At 43.8% G+C, this 18,537-nt stretch overlaps 1 protein-coding gene across 1 annotated transcript in view; it reads right to left on the reverse strand.

The window, feature by feature from the left end:
- atp8b5b (ATPase phospholipid transporting 8B5b) overlaps positions 1-18,537 on the reverse strand; it is a 278,562-nt gene that overhangs the window by 222,839 nt on the left and 37,186 nt on the right. The window contains exon 2 of the mRNA XM_072571671.1: positions 16,294-16,379. Within this exon, the coding sequence (XP_072427772.1) occupies positions 16,294-16,336 (43 nt within the window). The 5' untranslated portion in view covers positions 16,337-16,379. The remainder of the gene's footprint in view (positions 1-16,293; positions 16,380-18,537) is intronic.

The raw sequence follows: 18,537 nt of genomic DNA on the forward strand, positions 1-18,537 counted from the left end.
TCTAGGTTAGAAGTTCGGCACAACATCGTGGGCCGAAGGGCCTGTTCTGTGCTGTATTGTTCTATGTTCTATGTAATCCTGCCTTTAACCCTGTATTCTGCATTCAAATTCGACCTTCCAAAGTGAATCACTTCACACTTTTCCAGGATGAACTTTATCTGCTACTTATCAGCTCAGTTCTGCACCCTATCAATGTCATGCTGTCGCCTGCAACATTATCCACAACCACCGACATTCGTGTCATCACAAAACTTACTAACCCACCCTTCCATTTCCTCATCCAAGTCATTTATAAAAATCACAAAGAGCAGAGGTCCCAGAACCAGTCACTGAGCTGAATACTTTGCATCTACCACCACCTCTGTCTTCTAAGGGCCAGCCAATTCTGTATCCAGACAGCTAGATTTCCCTGTACCCCATGCTTCCTTACTTTCTGAATGAACCATTATCTCCTTGTATCTGCATGATCAGCGAATTGCACTTATCGAATATATCCGCGAGATATGCACAGTCGTGTTTTACGGTTTCAGCTTTCATACAGAGGTTTTCATTATTTCAGTGTAGGAATTCAATGACAAGAGGTAGGAAATGGTAGTGCAAACCACTTTGCCTCTTCGCTTAATAGCAGGAAACGACATCAGGTGGCATCTTGAATCCAAAAAAGGGGCTCACCCATTTGTGAAAACCGAATTTTCATTGCAGTGTCATTTTAGAGCTCTATCATTTCTTCCTGAAGGCGAATGTCCATTTCTTTTGCATATGAGATAAAGGGGTCAGTCAGCCATGTAGGGATCTCCATCTCAATAAGATCAGCAAATCGTATTTTCATATCATCCTGCAGTGCATGAATGTGAGCTGAGTAGATAAGTAATTGATCATCAGTAACATCCTTCGCGATATTGTTTAAACTCGGGAACTGGTAAAACTCACGACGACTGATATTCCGATGAAAGAGATGAAGTTTCGCAATAAAAGATGTAACAGTATTCCTTGCTTTTATGAAACTCACATTATCTCCTTGTATCTGCATGATCAGCGAATTGCACTTATCGAATATATCCGCGAGATATGCACAGTTGTGTTTTACGGTTTCAGCTTTCATACAGAGGTTTTCATTATTTCAGTGTAGGAATTCGATGATAGAATCGAACAATTCATGGAGGCATTCATGGAGGGTTGAGGCATTTTCCTTTCGGGAGCCTTTGCACTTCTGTGTGTAGCAGCAATTGCAGAAATTCATCTTCATTATCTTTACAGAGTTGGCGGAGAAGTCATTCATTCAAAGCATGTCTCTTTATATAATTTACCACATCTATCACCACTTGAAGAGAATGATTGAGGGCTTCACTAAGTTTCTTTGCAGCCAGATGCTGCCAATGGATAATGCAGTGTATTATGAAAACATGTGGCACTTTTCTCTTTAATAACGCGACAAATCCTCGATGTTGGCCAGTCATGGCACAAGCGCCATCCGTAGCACAAGCAACAATGTTTTTGAGGGGAACAGACTTTTTATCAAAGTAATCCTTGACGCAGTCGAAGATAGTCTTACCTTTGGTATCTGTCGGTAGATCCAGAGCAAAAAGTAGTTCTTTTTGTATTTCATTTTTTTCAATGAACCGTATGTACCCCAAAAGTAAAGCTTGATTTCCGCATATAGTACTTTCACCAGTTTGTAAGGCAATTTCTTTCGATATCAAAAGGGAACATAATTTATCCTCAACATTTGAGGCCATTTAATCGATGCACCTTCTCACAGAATCGTTGCTAAGAGGAATACGCGTGACAGTCATTGATGGTTCCTGATGTAACACAGATGATAATACTTCGGCAATAGCTGGAAGCACCAACGATTCACCCACGGAATGAGGTTGACCACATTTTGCAATTAGCTTCGCTATGTTGTATGATGCCACAAGGCCATCTATATTTGTGGCACCCATCTTTGAAAAAGCAGTGGAAATCGTTGGTCGCTGATTGAATTTATTCTTTAATGTTTGAAAATATGACAAAATCTTTGTCCTTTTTGTCACTGCGTTTCTTTTCCAAATGTTTAATAAGATGGGAAGGCTTCATGGCCTCAACGGAAAAACTTTGTTCACAGAGCAAGCACAGTGGTAACTGCTTATTAGATGGAGATTGAATAAAGCCATATCGCAAATAGTCCATGCTATACTGCCTGCACTTTTTCTCACTCGATGAGGCTATTTTTACACTGTCGCTTGAATAACCTGATGGAATCATGGGTAATACCTTATCACAATAATTTTAAGACGCTCGGACAAGTGGCAAAATTTGATTGGCTAATTAACTGTAATGTGCATTCATTCTGCCACCCGGTAGAACAGCTGAAAAGCTGTGTTCGTCTTCCTAGAAGCAACACGAGTTAGGTGAAATTGATTTCGGCAGTAGAATCAGTGCCAACTGCGAATGAGTTCAAATGGTTTGCCATTCAAGAGAAGACTATCAATAATAGTGCAGCAACCAATCAGAGTGCATGCCTCCATGGGTGCAGGGAAAATAACAGACTCGTGTTATGCAACTTTCCATCTGCACACAGCAATGTCCTTCAAGGGCATGGCAGTCTTCCAGTGATTGGTAAGCTCTCTACAAAGTTGCTCAGTGCCCCCTTGCCACCCCCTTTGACTTCAACGCCCACCAAAGGAAGGCAAACGCCCCTTAGGGGGCACTTCCGCCCCCGTTGAGAAGCACTGCTATAAATAAAGCCTCCTCGACAACCTCCCATTTTGCAGCTGTGATACTATCCCTGATTGGCAATGCCACTCCTCCATCTCCTTTATCACCCCCCACCCCCGCCGCAATTCCTTTTGAAACACCTAAACCCTGGAATATCCAACAATCACTCCTACCCCTGTGATATACAAGTGTCCATAATGGCCACAACATCATAGTTCCAAGTACTGATCCAAGCTGTGAATTCGTCACTCTTATTCCTGACACTCCTTTCATTAAAACTGACACACTTCAACCGATCACACTGACTGCCCTTTGCCCTATCAAATGCCTATCCCTCCTCACAGACTCTCTGCATGCTGCATCTGGCTGTTCACCACTTATTCCATCATTTGATTTGTAGCTCAGCTAACAATTCCTTCCCCCGCAATCTAGTTTAAATCCTCCCAAAGAGGTCTAGCAAACCTCCTAGGATATTGGTGCCTCTCCAGTTCAGGTGCAACCCGTCCTTCTTGTACAGGTGCCATTTTCTCCAGAAGATATCCCAATCATAAAATCATAGAATTCCTACAGTGTGGAAACAGGCCCCTTGGCCCAACATGTCCACACTGACCCTCTGAAGAGTAACCTACTCAGACCCATTCTCCTACCCTATTATCCTATATTTAAACCCTAACTAATGCACCTAACACTACGGGCAATTTAGCATGACCAATCCACCTAACCTGCATATATTTGAATGGTGGGAGGAAACCGGAGCACCAGGAGGAAACCCATGCAAACACAGGGAGAATGTGCAAACTCCAAACAGACAGTTGCCCAAGGCTGGAATTGAACCCGGGTCCCTGGCACTGTGAGGCAGCAGTACTAACCACTGAGCCACCATGCCACTCCAATGATCCACATATCTGAAGCCCTCCCTCCTACACCAGCGCTGCAGTCACGTGTTCAACTGCACTCGCTCTCTATTCCTAGCTTCACTAGCACTTGGTACTGGCAGCAATCTTGAGACTACTACTCTGCTTGTCCTGCCTTCTAGCTTCCAACCTAACTCCCTATATTCTCTTTTCAGATCCTCCTCCCTTTCCCTACCTATGTCATTGGTACTGATGTGTACCACAACTTCTGGCTGTTCTCCCTCCCCCTTAAGAATCCAATGGACTCGCTCCAAGACAGCCCTGACCTTGGCACCTGGGAGGCAACATACCATCCAGAAGTCTCGCTCGCGACCACAGACTCCCCTGACTGATCCTCTAACAACTGAATCTCCTGACTGATCCTCTCACGACTGAATCTCCTATCACTATCATTCTCCTATTCTTTCCCCATTCCCTTCTGTGCCACAGAGTAAGGCTCAGTGTCAGAAACTTGGCAGCTGTGGCTTTCTGGAGTTCAGTGGTACTGGAAAAGCACAGCAGTTCAGGCAGCATCCGAGGAGCAGTAAAATCGACGTTTCAGGCAAAAGCCCTTCATCAGGAATACAGGCAGAGTGCCTGAAGGGTGGAGAGTGAAATAGAGGAGGGTGGGGGTGGGGAGAAAGTAGCATCGAGTACAATAGGTGAGTGGGGGTGGGGATGGAGGTGATAGGTCAGGGAGGAGGGTGGGAGAAGGTAGCAAAGAGTACAATGGGTGGATGGGGGTGGGATGAAGGTGATAGGTCAGAGAGGAGGGTGGAGTGAATAGATGAAAAAGAAGATAGGCAGGTAGGACAAGTCATGGGGACAGTGCCTAGCTCGAAGTTTGGAGCTGGGTGAGGTGGGAGAAGGGGAAATGAGGAAACTGGTGAAGTCCACATTGATGCCCTGGGGTTAAAGTGTTCTGAGGCGGAAGATGAGGCGTTCTTCCTCCAGGCGTCGAATGATGAGGGAGCAGCGGTGATGGAGGCCCAGGACCTCCATGTCCTCGGCTGAGTGGGAGGGGGAGTTCAAATGTTGGGCCACAGGACGGTGTGGTTGATTGGTGCAGGTGTCCCAGAGATGTTCCCCAAAACGCTCTGCTTGGAGGTGTCCAGTCTCCCCAATGTAGAGGATATTGCATCAGGAGCAACGGATACAATAAATGATATTGGTAGATGTTCAGGTAAACCTTTGATAGATGTGGAAGGCTCCTTTAGGGCCTTGGATGGAGGTGAGGGAGGAGGTGTGGGCGCAGGTTTTGCAATTCCTGCGGTGGCAGGGGAAGGTGCAGGACCGTAGGGTGGGTTGTTGGGGGGGCGTGGACCTGACCAGGTAGTCACAGAGGGAACGGTCTTTGCGGAAGGCGGAAAGGGGTGGGGAGGAAATATATCCCTGGTGGTGGGGTCCGTTTAGAGGTGGCGGAACTGTCGGCAGATGATTTGGTTTATGCGAAGATTGGTAGGATGGAAGGTGAGCACGGGGCGGGGGGGCCGGCCTTGTTACGGTTGGAGGGATGGGGTCTGAGGGCGGAGGTGCAGGATGTGGACGAGATGCTTTGGAGGGCATCTTTAACCACGTGGGAAGGGAAATTGCGCTCTCTAAAGAAGGAGGCCATCTGGTGTGTTCTATGGAACTGGTCCTCCTGGGAGCAGATACAATAGAGGCAGAGGAATTGGGAATACGGGATGGCATTTTTGCAAGAGGTAGGGTGGGAAAAGGTGTAATCCAGGTAGCTGTGGGAGTCGGTGGGTTTGTAAAAAATGTCGGTGTCAAGTCAGTCGTCATTAATGGAGATGGAGAGGTCCAGGAAGGGGAGGGAGGTGTCAGAGATGGTCCAGGAAAATTTAAGGTCAGGGTGGAATGTATTGTGAAGTTGATGAATTGCTCAACCTCCTCGCGGGAGCACAAGGTGGCACCAATGCAGTCATCAATGTAGTGGAGGACGAGGTGGGGAGGGGTGCCGGTATAACTACGTAAGATGGACAGTTCTATGTAGCCAACAAAGAGACAGGCATAGCTGGGGCCAATACAGGTGCCCATGGCTACCCCTTTGGCCTGGAGGAAGTGGGAGGATTCGAAGGAGAAATTGTTAAGGGTGAGGACCAGTTCAGCCAAACGAATGAGAGTGTCGGTGGAAGGTTACTGTTGGGGACGTTGGGAGAGGAAGAAACGGAGGGCTTGGAGGCCCTGGTCATGGTGGATGGAGGGTGTAGAGGGATTGGATATCTGTGGCTTTCCCCTGGTAAGTGGTCTCCTCCAACAGTATCCAAAACGGTATAATTAGTATTGAGGGGATGGGCCACAGGGGGTCTCTGCACTGTCTGCCTATTCCCTTTCTCTCTCCTGATGGTCACCCAGTTTTGATTACCTTGTAACTTAGGTGTAACTACCTCCCTATAAGCCCTCTCTATCATCCCCTCAGCCACCCAAATGACCTGAAGTTCATCCAGCTCCAGTTCCCTGACGCGGTCTGTGAGGAGCTGCAGTTAGGTGCACTTTTCGCAGGAGAAGTCAGTAGGGACACCAGTGCTGACCCTTACCTCCCACATCCTGCAAGAGAAGCATGCAAACTGCCCTAGCTTCCATCCCCTCTGCTCTAAATTGCCAAGAGAGATTGAGTGAATAACAGAATAAAGCCTTACCTTACCAACCTTCCACACATGGTCTTTTTTTGGTTAGAGGAGGAGGACAGGTGGGAGACGCTACACATTTTCTTCCTCTCCCCATTGCCAATTAACTTGCTCACCTGCCCTCAGTTCTGATGAAGCCTCTCACCTGCTTTTGAAGCACTTTACATTGTGGAAGGTGACTTTGAACTTCTTGAGTGATGTCAGAGCTGCTTTCATCCAAGCAAGTGAAGAGCATTCCACCTCACACGTACCTTGTACTTAGAGTTAAGTTTTGGGGTGGCTGTCAGAGGGGAGCGATTTGCTATAAATTTCCTAGTCTTTCACCTGCTCTTGCAGTGATGGCAGCTCAGTTAACTGTCTGGTAAATTCTAAGCACCAGGATGTTGATGAAGGGGTTTCAGTGACGGTGTTGTTGAATGTCAAAGCAGAGATGGCTCGATTCTCATCTTGGAAATGGTAAATGCCTGCTGATCATTGTTATCACTGTCACTTGCAATTTACCGGTGCACTTTTAATATTCTCTCTGAATGGCCAGCAGATTTTGCTGGGCTAGGCTTCTGCCCCTCGAGACTTAATTTCATCGAAAGGACAGCTGCATGCTAAATTGTCTGACTGAACGAAGATACTTGAGGCCCTACTCAGAATAATCTGCTTGGTTGCCTTGCCAACTCTTAAGCAAGTAGGTGAGATGCCCAGCCAAAATTAAAGATTTTACCGATAAGCTCTGATTTTTTATCAATTTCAAAGTATTATTAAGATCCCAGCTGATGGTACTACTGGACGAGTTTTTTGAGGAGGTGGCGAACTGGTACAAAAAGTGAAGTCATGGTATTGGGGTGAGCTGGCAAGGTGGATATAGAACTGTCTCAGTCATAGGAAACGGAGGTAGCAGTGGAAGGATGCTTTTCAGAATGGAGTGCTGTGACTCGTGTTTTTCCAGAGATCAGTGCTGGGATGTCTGCTGTTCATAATTTACATAAATGATTTGGAGCTGAAAATGTGTTACTGGAAAAGCGCAGTGGGTCAGGCAGCATCCAAGGAACAGGAGAATCGATGTTTCGGGCATCAGCCCTTCTTCAGGAATGAGGTCAAGGTGAGAGTGATAGGCTGGAGTGGGGTGGGGGCAGAGAGGTCAGGAAGAAGATTGCAGGTTAGGAAGGCGGTGCTGAGTTCGAGGGATTTGACTGAGACAAGGTGGGGGAGGGGAAATGAGGAAACTGGCGAAATCTGAGTTCATCCCTTGTGGTTGGAGGGTTCCCAGGCGTTTCTGCACAGAAGCTCTTCAGCCACATTCTCAAACAGACTCGCTACCACAGCCAGGCCTGGGAACCCTCCAACCACAAGGGATGAACTCAGATTTCTCCAGTTTCCTCATTTCCCCTCCCCCCACCTTGTCTCAGTCAATCTTCTTCCTGACCTCTCCGCCCCCAACCCACTCCGGCCTATCACCCTCACCTTGACCTCCCTCCACCTATCACATTCCCAACGCCCCTCCCCCAAGTCCCTCCTCCCTACCTTTTATCTTAGCCTGCTGGACACACTTTTCTCATTCCTGAAGAAGGGCTGATGCCCGAAATGTCGATTCTCCTGTTCCTTGGATGCTGCCTGACCTGCTGTGCTTTTCCAGCAACACATTTTCAGCTCTGATCTCCAGCATCTGCAGTCCTCACTTTCTCCATAAATGATTTGGAGGCAAATGTAGCTGGTCTAATTAGTAAGTTTGTTGACAATACAAAGATTGGTGGAGTTGTGGACAGTGAGGAGTTTTGTCAGAGGATACAGCAGGATATAGATCAGTTGGACGCAGAAACATAGCAGATTCAGTCAAATGTGAGGTGATGCATTTTGGAAGGTCAAGAGTAGGTAGAAATTATACAGTGAATGGCAGAAGCCTTAGATGTATTGATATGCAGAAGGGATCTGTTGTACAGGTCCACAGATCACTGAAGGCAGCGCAGGTAGATAAGGTAGTATCTTGCATGCTTGCTTTCATTGGGAGAGGCATTGCATATAAGGATAGACAAGTTATACCGCAACTTTATAGAACTTTAGTCAGTCCACATTTGGAATATTCCGTACAGTTCTGGTCACCACACTATCAGAAGGATGTGGATGGTTTGGTGAGGGTACAATAAAGGTTTACCTGAATGTTATCTGGTATGGGAGATTTTAGGTATGAATAGGGTTTGGTTTCGCTGGAACGCAGGTGGTTGAGGAGTGACCTGATAAAAGTTAATAAGATTGTGAATGGCATGGATAGAGTTGCAAGTATGAGGCTTTTTCTCAGGGTGAAGGGTTCAATTACATGGGGACACAGGTTCAAGGTGTTAGAGGGAAGTTTAAAAGAGATGCGCAAGGCAACTTTTCCACACAAAGGGTGGCAAGTGCCTGGAAAACATTGCCAGAGGTGCTGTTGGAAGTAGACACAATAGTAGCATTCAAGAAGCACCTGGATGAATATATATGAATAAGAAGGGAAGAGAGGGACACGGATCCTGTAAGTGAATGCGCTTTTAGTATGGAAGGGTAAAATGTGTTGGCGTAAGCTTGGAGGGCCAAAGGGCCTGTTTATGTCTTTTATTGTTCTTTTTACGTTCTTTGTAAATCAGATCCCAGAATAAAATTTGGCCTGAAAGATCATTCACTAAAGCACACTCACATGAGGATGTAGGTTTTCTTATAACAACAGGAAAGACAGTTATTACATAAAAGACAAAAGCAAGAAAAAAAAGGACACCTCAATAAAATACATAAAATGTTACTATAAAAGTCTTAAAACACCCAAAAAAATAAAGTTTCAACCTATTACTCATCACCAGAAGATCATAAGACAAAAGTTGGCCATTCAACCAATCACATCTGCTCCGTCATTCAATGAGATCAAGGTTTATATGATAATCTTCGACTCCACTTGCTTCCCCTTTTCCAAGATTCCTTGAATCTTTATTGATTAAAATTGTACTCAACCACAGAGTCACTATCCCCTTAGAGAAGTAAGTTCTCCTTATTCAGATCTGGACAATATCTAGGCTTAGGCTGACAAGTGGCAAATAACATTCACACAACACAAATGCCAGGCAATGACCATCTCCAATAATACTGGATTAGTGGTGCTGGAAGAGCACAGCAGTTCAGGCAGCATCCAACGAGCAGCGAAATCGACCTTTCGGGCAAAAGCCCTTCATCAGGAATAAAGGCAGTGAGCCTGAAGCATGGAGAGATAAGCTAGAGGAGGGTGGGGGTGGGGAGAGAGTAGCATAGAGTACAATGGGTGAGTGGGGGAGGAGATGAAGGTGATAGGTCAAGGAGGAGAGGGTGGAGTGGATAGGTGGAAAAGAAGATAGGCAGGTCGGACAAGTCAAGGAGACAGTAACTGAGCTGGAAGTTTGAAACGAGGATGAGGTGAGGGAAGGGGAAATGAGGAAGCTGTTGAAATCCACAATGATGCCCTGGGGTTGAAGTGTTCCGAGGCGGAAGATGAGGCATTCTTCCTCCAGGCGTCTGGTGGTGAGGGAGTGGCAGTGAAGGAGGCCCAGGACCTCCATGTCCTCGGCAGAGTGGGAGAGGGAGTTGAAACGTTGGGCCACGGGGCGGTTTTGTTGATTGGTGCGGGTGTCTCGGAGATGTTCCCTAAAGCACTCTGCTAGGAGGCGCCCAGTCTCCCCAATGTAGAGGAGACCACATCGGGAGCAACGGATCCAATAAATGATATTGGTAGATGTGCAGGTGAAACTTTGATGGATGTGGAAGGCTCCTTTAGGGCCTTGGATAGAGGTGAGGGAGGAGGTGTGGGCACAGGCTCCTCCTTGACCTATCACCTTCATCTCCTCCCCCACTCACCCATTGTACTCTATGCTACTCTCTCCCCACCCCCACCCTCCTCTAGCTTATCTCTCCATGCTTCAGGCTCACTGCCTTTATTCCTGATGAAGGGCTTTTGCCCGAAAGGTCGATTTCGCTGCTCGTTGGATGCTGCCTGAACTGCTATGCTCTTCCAGCACCACTAATCCAGTATTTGGTTTTCAGCATCTGCAGTCATTGTTTTTACCATCTCCAATAATAGACAATCTGAACACTGCCTCTTGACATTTGATGGTGTTACCATCACTGAATCCCACACTACCAACAATCTTATGAGAAACTCAACCGGACTTGCAAACACAGTGGATATAAAAGCAGGATGGAAGCTGGAACGACGGTGGCAACTAACTTACCTACTGATTCCCCAAAGCCTTTCAACCATCTACAAGGCAGTAGACTGATGGAATACCCCAGTGCTTGGATGAGTGCAGCTTCAACAACATTCAAGAAGCTTGACACCATCCAGGACAAAGTGGCCCACTTGATTGGCACCACATCCACAGATATCCACTTTCTACACCATCAACACACAATGGCAGCAATGTTCCCATTACAAGATGCACTGCAGAAATTCACCAAAGATCCTTAGGCAGCATCTTCAAAACCCACAACCAAAAAGACAAGGTCAGCGGGGGTGGGGGGTGCTATTTTCCCTGGAAGAATACTTTCGCTGGAGCATCAGAGGTTGAGGGGTGATCATATAGATGTCTATAAAATCAAAGGGGCATGGATAGGATGAACAGCCAAGGTCTTTTTCCCAGGGTAGGCAAGTGCAAAGCTAGATGGCATAGGTTTAAGCTGAGAGGGGAAAGATATAAAATGGACCTAAGGGACAAACTTTTCACGCAGAGGGTGGTATGGAATGAGGTGCCAGAGGAAGTGATTTAATTACAACATTTGAAAGTCATCTAGATCGGTACATAAATAGGAATGTTTTAGGAGGGATATGAGCCAAATGCTGGCAAACGGAATGACATGAATTAGGATATTTAGTCACAATGGACAGGTTGGACAGAAGGGTCTGTTTCAACTGTAGAATAGTGTTGTACAACTCTATGACTCTATTACAGTCATTTAAAAAAAATTTATTCATGGGACATGGGCATTGCTGGCTGGCCAGTATTAATTGCCTGCCCTAGTTGCCCTTGTGAACGGGGTAGTGAGCTGCTTTCTGAACCACTGCAATCCATATGCATTAGGTTGCCTCACAGTGCCCTGAGGGAGGGAATTCCAGGATTTTGACTCAGAGTTAGTGAAGGAGTGGCAAAATATTTCCAAGTAATTCTGTTCGCCAAACTGGGAATTTGTCTTGCAAACATGTTGCTTGTCATCTGTGTGTGTGGCTACTAAGGATAGCTGGTCGTGTCGTTTCGTGGCTAGTTGGTGTTCATGGATATGGATCGTTAGCTGTCTTCCTGTTTGTCCTATGTAGGACCAGCTATCCTTAGTAGCCACACACACAGATGACAAGCAACATGAATTCGACTGGGACAACACTACCATTATAGGGCAAGCCAAACAGAGAACAGCCAGGGAATTCCTAGAGGCATGGCACTCATCCACAGACTCTATCAACAAACACATCGACCTGGACCTAATATACCGGCCACTACAGCGGACAGCTGGAACTGACAACCGGAAGCGGCAGAGACAGGCCACTATAAATGCCGGAGGAAACAGCACAGAAGCGCTTCACAGGAGGCTCCCAAGCACTGAGGATGTCACCTAGACAGGGGACAAAACGCTTGCAAGACAAATTCCCAGCTCGGCGAACAGAACCACAACAACAAGCACCCGAGCTACAAATCTTCTCCCAAACTTTATTTCGAAGTAAGGATTGTGAGTGGCTTGGAGTGGAACTTGCAGGTGGTGGTGTTCCCATGTGCTCCCCCTCACCCGGTGATCTTGTCTTTTTGGTCATGGGTTTTGAAGATGCTGTCTGAGGATCGTTGGTGAATTTCTGCAGACATCTTTTGCACTGACCAATTAAGGCACGTCTACCTTGTCTATCTGTGACTCCACCTTCAAGAAACTATGAGCCTGTGCTCCAAGATCTCTTGGTTTGTTCAACACTCCTCAGGACTCTATCATTAACTGTAGAAGTCCTGCACTGATTTACCAAAATGCAACACCTCAAATTTATCTAAATTAAACTTGAAGTGCCATTCCTCTGACCATCGGCCCATTTGATCAAGGTCTCATTGTACATCATGATAACCTTCTTCACAGTTCACTGCCCCACCAATTTTGGTATCATCTTGAAAACTTACTGACCATTCCTCCTATCGTCACATCTAAATCACTTATATAAGTGACAAAAAGCAACAGACCGAGCACAAATCCTTGTGTCACATCACCTATCATAGACTTCCAGTCCAAAAATAACCCTTCACCATCACCCTCTGTCTCCTACCTTCAAGTTAAGTTTGTATCCAAATGGCTAGCTATCCCTGAATTTCATGCGATCTAACCTTGCTCACTAGTCTACCATGTGGAACCTTGTCAAATGCTGGCAAGACATTTAAAAAAATAGCAAATGGCTCAAATGGGACTAGATTAATTTAGGAGACCTGATCAGCGTGGATGAGTTGGACTGAAGGGTCTGTTTCCATGTTGTACAACTCTATGACTCTATGGATCACAGCAACGAGGAAAAAATGCTCTAAGAAGGGGATAAGCCAGCAATGGTTTACCACTGAAGTTAAGGATAGCATCAGATTGAAAGAAGAAACATACAATGTGGCAAAACTTAGTTGTGAACCACAGGATTAACAAAGTTTTAAAAGCCAACAAGAGACCACCAAAAAAAAAGGGAGAATGCAAACTTTGAGGGCAACAGCAACAGCTTCTTTAAATATATAAAAAAGAAGCTAAAGTGAATATAGGCTTCTTAGAGAATGAAGCTGAGAAAATAATAAAAGGAAACCAGGAAAAACTCCAATGGTTGAATAACAATGGTTTTCACAGGGGAAGAAATTGATAACATCCAAAAATTACTTAATAATAGAGGGGCAAAAGGAGGAGAGGAAAAAAAGATGGCAATTATCACTAGCCAAAAAATGCTAAGAAATTTACTGAGGCTAAAGACTGATACTTTTTCTGGATCTGATGCATTCTAGGGTATTAAAGGAGTAGCTGCAAGATAGTGGCCACACTGGATAATTATCTCCTCAAAAACCTTAGATTCTGGAAACGTCCCACATTAAATAACTGCAAATTTATTTAAGAAAGGCAGAAGTAAAAAAAACACAAAAAAGATAATTATAAGCCAGTTTGCCTCATGTCTGCCATTGAGGAAATTAAGGATATTAGATTAGATTAGATTACTTACAGTGTGAAACAGGCCCTTCGGCCCAACAAGTCCACACTGCCCCGCCGAAGCGCGACCCACCCATACCCCTACATCTACCCCTTACCTAACACTACGGGCAATTTAGCATGGCCAATTCACCTGACCTGCACATCTTTGGACTGTGGGAGGAAACCGGAGCACCCGGAGGAAACCCACGCAGACACGGGGAGAACGTGCAAACTCCACACAGTCAGTCGCCTGAGGCGGGAATTGAACCCGGGTCTCTGGCGCTGTGAGGCAGCAGTGCTAACCACTGTGCCACCGTGCTGCCCACAAATGATAGCAGAACATTTAGAAATACATACTGTGATCAAGCAAAACCAGAATGGCTTCATGAAGGGCAAATAATTTACTAGGATTCTTTGCGGAGCATAGCTAAAGGTGAACCAGTGGATATAATATAATCAGATTTTCACAAGGCATAGATAAGCGTCCATGGTATTTGGGGTAATGTAATAGTATGGATTTACTAACTAACAGAAGACAGAACGTTTACATAAGGAGGTCATTTTCAGGATGGTAACTCGGGGCATGTCACAAAGATCAGTGTTGGGACGACAATTATTTATAATATATATCAATGACTTGGATGAAGGAAACTGAACGTACTTTAGTCAGGTTTGCACATGACCAAAAATAGGTGCGAAAGCAAGTGTAAAGAGTCTACAGAACGATATACTTCGCTTTTCCAGCAACACATTTTCAGTACAGAACAATATAGATAGGTTTCACGAGTGGACAAAATATTGGCAGATGGAATATAATGTGGGAAGATATGAGGTTATGAACTTTGGCAGAAAGAATAAAGTAGCTTATTATTATTTGAATGGAGAAAAACTGCAGAATTCTACGGAACTAAAATTTTGGGTTTTTTTAAAATTCCAGAATAAAGGTTGTTCATTTAAGACAAAAATTAGAAGGAATTTATTCTATCAGAGGGTAGTGAATCTCCAGAATTCTTTACCACAAAAGGTTGTCAACACTGGATCATTAAGTAAATTGATGGCTGAGATAGATTTTTAGTCAGTAAGGGAATCAAGGGTTATGAAGAAAAGACGGCAAAGTGGAGTTGAGGATTATCAGATCAACCACGACCTCATTAAATGGCAGAGCAAACCTAAATGGACCAAACAGCCTACTTCTGTTCCGACGTTACAAGATTACTATTATAAGAATGATAAAAACACAATTGAATATGAATTCAAAATAACAAGAAACATAGAAACAGCTTATCCAAGCTTATGTAGAAATCTTTGAAAAAAGGAAAATATGAGCAAAGACAGGTGTGGGTCCATTATAGGCAGAGGCATTGGAGTTTATAATAGGAAATAGAGAAGACATAAAAAATTCTCACAATTAAGTACCAAAGGGTTGAACAGAAAGACATTAAATTAAAAAAGGAACAATTAATGAAAAAAGTAGTACTGAAAGATGACGAGCCCCTGAGATCTTGAACTTTCATCCAATAGCATTGAAAGAGATGGCTACAGAGATAGTAGAATCATATTGATCATCTTATAAAATTCTATTACTACTATAATGATACCAGTAAATAAACCTCAGTGTTAAAGAAAGTAACGAGAGAGAAAACAGTGATCTACAGACCTTTTAGCCTGAACGGCAGTAGTAGGAAAATATTACCATCTATAATAAAATATGTGGTACGAACTATTAAGAAAATAATTGTCTGATTGAGCTGGGAGTTTGGTTTGCAGACGCTTCATCCCCTTTCTAGGTGACATCCTTAGTGCTGTGGAGTCTCCTGGGAAACACTGCTATACTGTGTTGGTTGGAATTTGTTTGGTTTCATTCCTGCTGCATTCATGAACATCAACTAGCCACTAAATGCCTTGACCAGCTGTCTAGTAGCGATGCACACAGGCAACAAGGACCACAAATTCAACTGGGACAATAGAACAATAATAGGACAGGCCAAACAGAGGACAGCCAGAGAATTTCTAGAAGCATGGCACTCACCTACAGACTCCAACAATAAACACATTGACCTAGACCTGATATACTGACCACTGCAACAAAATATCGGAACCAGCAACTGGAAGCAGCAGGAACAAAGCCAAATAAATTCCAATTAACAGTACAGCAGCGCTACACAGGAGGATCCAAAGCACTGAGAGATGTCACCTAGAAAGTGGACGAAACATCAGTAAACCAACTTCCCAGCTCGGCGAACATACCTACAACCAATGGATAGTCAGTCTCGATGCAGAAAGGATGTTTTCTCAAGCTCAAGAAGCTAGGACCAGGGGACAGTCTCAGAATAAAATCCAAGCCATTAAGAACTAAGAGAAACCTTTTCACTCAGATGGTGGTGAAAGTTTGAAATTCTCTACCTGTGTACATCCAACCATTAACTAAGCTCAAGACAAGGACTGATAGATTTCTAATTGCTCAGGACATCAATAAATATGGAAATAGCTGGAAATACGATATTGATGAAAAGGATCAGCCATGATTTAGAATGATGGAGCATGTCCAAGGGGCTGAATGGCCTATTTATACTCCTGTGTTCATATCTTACTAAATCTTACTACATACGCAGCCACTTATCTCTTCCTCCCAACCTAAGTGGTCATGCCTTCAACCACTTAAGACCTTAGTTTTGGAATTCTGACTCAAATGATCTGTGGATTTTATGAAAGCACTAACTTAACTTGGCTAAACATTTTCTCCCATTTTTATATTTCCTTAAGTGCTTAGTTTTACAAATTATTTTGATGTAAAAGTCATTCAACACTATCACAATGACATTAATACAGAGACATAAAGAGACAATGGTACCATTGTAGCGAAGCCTGAATTTGAAAAAGATACAAAATAATATAATTATCTTAGAGCTTACCTTGAAGTTTCGACCGGGTACAATCTTTACCAAATAGCGGCATCCCAAATATTCTTGTTTAAGTTCAGTATACATCAATGAAATTTCTGTTTAGAAAAAAAAGTAATTAATAAAGCCTGTGCCATTTGGTTCAGTGTGTCTCTCCTGTTTTTATTTTCTATTTAGTTTGACCACAGACAACATGGCTTCAAATATATACCAAGTTCTATGATCGAAAAGAACAAGATCCGCATGGGAACACTAAAACCTCCACTGCCCCTTTATGTCACACGCAAATATATTTCATTCATTTAAAGCCACTGGATCAAAATCTTGGAATAATCTCAACAGATCAGTCATAACATAATTCATACTTTTTATTCTTGTGAACATTTTGGACAATGATTCTAATGTAGTACAGGTAAATAGTGAACCTTTAGTTTATTACTCCTCTTACTAGCTAAATACATATTATGATATGGTCAAACTAAATAGAAAATAAAAGGGAGGGATTAAAAGAACTGTGGTTGTACCTATACAATATGGACCTAACAGTGGAAGGAGGCATTACGACCTTCTCACAAGCAATTAAGAATGGGTAGCAAATGTGTGTTTTCCCAGCCACACTCACATTTCATAATGAATAAAAAAAACCAAAGGAAACCATGACCAATTTTCATATTATCTGAGATTAACCCTCCGAGTTTCAAGTTTGCATCATTAAACCAAAAACAGAAAGAGACCCACACTGATCCCTGCAAAACCCCACTGAACAGAGGCTTCCAGTCACAAAAATGCCTCACAACTATCACCTTCTGCTTCCTGCCACTTCACCAATTCTGGATCCAATTAGCAAAATTTCCTTGGATCCATTTGGCTCGTACCTTCGTTATCAGTCTTCCATGCAGGACATTATCAAAAGTTTTGCTGAAGTCCAAGGAGACTACATCATATGACTGCCCTCACCTACACAGCTGGTCACCGCTTCAAAACAATTCAGTCAAGTTGGTCAGATGTGACCACTGTTTAACAAAACTACACCAACTGTTCTTGATTAATCCCTGCCTCTCCACGTGCAGATTAATTACATCGTGTAGGCCAGACTGGGTAAGAATGGCAGTTTTCTTCACTAAAGAACATTGGTGAACCAGATCAGTATTTCCCAATAATCAGCAACAGTTTCATGGTCATCATTAGGCAATTAATTCCAGATTTTTATTGCTTTCAAATTCCATCATCTTCTATAGCAGGATTTGAATCCAGGTCTCTGAAACAATACTTCACTCTCTGTATTACTAGTCATTGAGTCATACAACATGAAACAGACCCTTTCGTCCAACCAGTCCATGCCGAACATAATCCCAAATTAAACTAGCCCACATGCCTGCTCCTGGTCCATATCCCTCCACACTTTTCCTTTTCATGTATCTAGCCAAATGTCTTTTAAACACTGGATTTGGACCCAATCCATCACTTTCTCAGGAAGTTCATTCCACACACGAACCACCCTTTGTGTAAAATATTTGTTTCTTATGTCTTTTTAAAATCTCTTTCCCCTCACCTTTAAAATGTACCGCCCAGTCTTAAAATCCCCATGCTGTGGAAAAGACAACTACCATTAACTCTATCTATGTGTCTCATTATTTTATAAGCTTCTATCAAGTCACCTCTGAACCTCCTATGCTCCAGTGAAAGAAGTCCCAGCCCATCCAACCTTACTTTATAACTCAAATCTTCCTTACACACCCAGCAACATGCTGGTAAATCTCTCCTGAACTCTCTCCAGCTTAATAATATTTTTCTTTTAACTAGGTGACCAGAACTGGATGCAGTATTCCAGAAGAGGCTTCACTAATGTCCTGTACAACCTCAACATGACCTCTCAACTCCTCAAAGGATTGAACAATGAAGACAAGCATGCCAAATGCCTTTTTAACCACCCTGTCTATATGTGGTGCAAACTTCAAAGAATTATGTACTGGCACCCCTAGGTCCCTCCGTTCCACACTACCCAAGGTTTTACCATTAATTGTGTACACTACCCTTTTTTGTTAAACCAAAATGCAATACCTCACATTCTCACATTTCTCAGGGGATGGTAAATCGGGACCAAGCCAATGTGTTTGTTGATAGAGTTCCAGTTGGAATGCCGTTTTGTGGCTAGTCATGACCCTGTTTCACTAGTATCCTTACATACAGATGAGGAAGAAACCACTTAGACTGGGACAACACATCCATCCTAGGATAAGCCAAATAGAGACACGC

The sequence above is a fragment of the Chiloscyllium punctatum genome, chromosome 1, assembly GCF_047496795.1.
Source record: "Chiloscyllium punctatum isolate Juve2018m chromosome 1, sChiPun1.3, whole genome shotgun sequence".
Lineage (NCBI taxonomy): Eukaryota > Metazoa > Chordata > Chondrichthyes > Orectolobiformes > Hemiscylliidae > Chiloscyllium > Chiloscyllium punctatum.